This window comes from Anneissia japonica, unplaced genomic scaffold (assembly GCF_011630105.1).
Source record: "Anneissia japonica isolate Jap-2015-1 unplaced genomic scaffold, ASM1163010v1 scaffold987_len1640505_cov201, whole genome shotgun sequence".
Lineage (NCBI taxonomy): Eukaryota > Metazoa > Echinodermata > Crinoidea > Comatulida > Comatulidae > Anneissia > Anneissia japonica.
In genome coordinates, this window is record NW_022714175.1 from 704489 (window position 1) to 707827 (window position 3339).

At 34.2% G+C, this 3339-nt stretch overlaps 1 protein-coding gene across 3 annotated transcripts in view; it reads right to left on the reverse strand.

Annotated features, from left to right (window-relative positions):
• Positions 1-3339, reverse strand: part of LOC117108909 (2-oxoisovalerate dehydrogenase subunit beta, mitochondrial-like) — a 9313-nt gene extending 5974 nt beyond the window's left edge. For 2 of the 3 annotated variants that reach the window (XM_033251092.1, XM_033251091.1), the window contains exons 1-5: positions 3147-3339; positions 1519-1596; positions 973-1041; positions 569-702; positions 197-352 (exon numbers count right to left, since the gene is read on the reverse strand). In XM_033251092.1, coding sequence (XP_033106983.1) covers positions 197-352; positions 569-702; positions 973-1041; positions 1519-1596; positions 3147-3288 — 579 coding nt within the window. In that variant the 5' untranslated portion in view covers positions 3289-3339. The remainder of the gene's footprint in view (positions 1-196; positions 353-568; positions 703-972; positions 1042-1518; positions 1597-3146) is intronic. The other variant, XM_033251090.1, reaches the window with a different exon arrangement.

Consider the following 3339-nt stretch of genomic DNA (forward strand, 5'->3'; position numbering starts at 1 on the left):
ATAAACCAGTCATTTATTCATTCAATCTTTCATTCTTCATACTAGTGAAGCTGTTCAGTTTTTATGTATGATGTAACCCATTTGTGGCAAAAGCAACATTATGATGTAAACTTGAGAGGACAAAATAATAGTGAAAGGTTAAGTCTTTAGGCTTACTGAGCATGTGGCTGAGTATGTGGTTGTGATTGACTCTTACTTTGATGCCTGGAACATGTGAAAAGAATGCTTCCGGACATTGTGAATGATAGTGAGCCCCATGCCCCACAGCTCCCCAAGGTGTTCTTATCGTCAAGCGACCACAGTTAAATAAATTACCAGAACGATACCGAAACTTAGCTGCCTCATTTACAATCTGAAAGAAAACAGAAAAAAAACGTGAGAAATCTACCAGCTAAGAAATACCACCAACAGCAGATGTAGAGATAACAACCACAAAAATATGATTATACCATTTTGTTTGTATGGAGTCATGGATAATATTTATTTATTTATTATATTTAGCCTGGTCACCAAAATTGCTTATAAGTGAAAACGATGTCAAAATTAAATTGTTTAATAAATGTCATACTTGATCAAAGGCTGGGTAAATATAATCAGCAAACTGTATCTCTGCAATGGCGGTTGCACCGACTGACGCCATACCTATACCAAAGCCAACGATACCTTGTTCACAAAGTGGTGAATTGAAAACACGGTCTTTTCCTGAAATGTAACATCACAATTATCATTATTTTTTGTTAAATGCTATGTACAGTAATGGTCTAAATCATTTTTTAAAAGTCCCATTATGTGGCTTAGCATGGGGGTGGGGGGAGGGGCTTATCATTTTCCAAATGCTTAAAGTATGCTTTTAATAATAGAGCTGCTACTCTGTTTGTAACCTCCATCTGTAACATTTTAATGATCTATCCAAAACAATATATTTGTTAATTGACAAGGAATGTATTTTTTCTAATTCTAATGCCATCTTACCATGTTTGTCTTTCAAATCAACAGTACATCTGAAGACTCCACCAAATGCTACATCCTCACCAAACACAACTAAACAAAATAAAATGTAATTTTAATATAAAGGTTAGCGATGGAAAAAGATATTGTACTGTATTTCCTATGTTAAAAATATTAATCAATATTGACACTTTGCTTCTGTGCCTTAAAAATACATGTATAAAATAACAATATTTGGCTACTATACTAAATGTGTTTGAAGAAGACTGTTTTCTGAACCAGGTACTGTTGATTATATATTGTCATAATTTTTTATGATTTATATACCGGTCTCCCTCCAATTAAAGACAATTTGGGACCGGGCTGGGTTTCCATGGTCTTTAGTAAATAGAATAATAAAGATAAAAGACATTTGTGAATTTGGAACCTATACTTTGTAGAACCCAGTCTAAGGCAAACTGTATTGTCTTCTTTCTGTATTAGTGTTTAGTGGTATTCTCAATTGAAATGATGTGATATCTAGTTTATTTGTACATTTTTTATAATGTAATATTTGTTCAGTATAATTACCAGCCGTCTGATCAGTTGTCAGAGCAATATCCATTGCATTGTTCAATGACTGGAATAGATTCATCTTGGCTGTTTCACCTGTAAACATAAAGAGGTGAACATAGCAGTTCAAAGGTCAATGTGGCCCATACTGTAAAGCTTTTTAATTGTGCAAATAATACCTACAAAATTAGCTCAAATTTGCATGGAGGGACATTTTTTTTTTGCTTTTTTTTTTTATTAATCTACATTTTCAATAATCTAAGAATCCATGTTAATTGCACAGATATCTTAAGAATCAGCTTGAATTTGTGCAGAAAATCGCTAGGAAAATAGGTGCATGGAATCATAATTACTACATTTTACTATTACATTGTTTAGATATGCAAAGCTGATTTTCAAAAAATCTGCACAAAAATTGGCCATTATTTTCTGAAGCGGATAGATTCTAAACCAAATTTTTGCACAGAGGATATAGTCCCAGTGCAGGTCTTACTAAACAGGCCAGGCAATTGGGACTGCACAGGCTATCAAACTCACGCATTCCCACCATGAGCAAGACCTGATATTTGTACTTTTCAACATCAAGAACAAAACATTTTTTTGTTTTGATTTACTTTGTTCATGATATTTGTACTTTTCAACATCATGAACAAAGTAAATCAAAACAAAAAAATGTTCCAAAAATATAATATTTTCTATTTCATTAAGAAAAAAAAATAAATAAATAAAATTAATAATATTAAAATATATTATTACACCTGGCTGGTGAAATCCTTGTATTAATTCACTTGAAATAGGTCTATACTGATTTTGATTAGCATTTCCTGGACAATATTCAAATTTAAAAAAAATAAAAACAAAGTTACCTCTAATCATTTAAATATTTTGCTCTAAAATTCAGGTGGGGGTGGTGATACTAAACTAGTACCGTAAATGCTCGAACAAGCGCCACTCTCGACTAAGCGCTGCACCAAACATGATTTTTTTCAATAAGCGACGCTCTCGAATAAGTGCTGTGGCACTTAATTTTGAGTGAATAGGCGCCTGTGTGCAATGAAACACTTTAAGAAATAAGATAATAAATACAATGTATACAGTATTCAAATGAAAAAATAACACAAGACAAAGCATATCTTTATAAACGTTTATTTACGATGATGTAGGATCTATGATAGGCCTACAGAACTATGGAAAAAGATTTGTAACATAAGAACAATGGATAGCGCCACGCCAATATTTTTTTTAATAAGCGCCGCTCTTGAATATGCGCCACACTGAAGCATCCAAAAATATTATTTAAAGCGTTTATGGAATATATATTTTTATTTGGCCTTCTTTTTGGTCAACGCCTAATTTTTGGCAAAATTTGCCAGGGCTATTATACTAAATCAAAGCTTATGTAAATTAATGAACAGCTAGGCCCAAGTATGTAAGGCTGTCTACTAGGCTAGTAGTAGTAGGGGTGTTCGTAGTAGGCAGCAACTGAGCATGCATGTCTGGGAAAGTCCTACCACACTAGTAGTACAGGCCTCCCTAGGCCTAGCCCCTAGGCAGGCCTACCCAGGCCCCTAACCTAGGGCCTAGGCCTAGCTAGGCCCTAGGTTTAGAGGTATTTAGGTTTTTACTGCTTGTATGACAGAAGTTACCTTTTGATTCAGGGGCAACATCAGGAACATAACTGAAATTAGATGCACATCGTATATTGTGACGAAGTTGCGCTTTTATAGAGTTGTTGCATTTTGAAAACACTGATTTAGCCAAGACTCGTAAACCAACCGAAGTCGCCATGTTGTTATCTGCTACCCTCTAACTGTAAGAAATGCTGCGTTCTAGTGTACA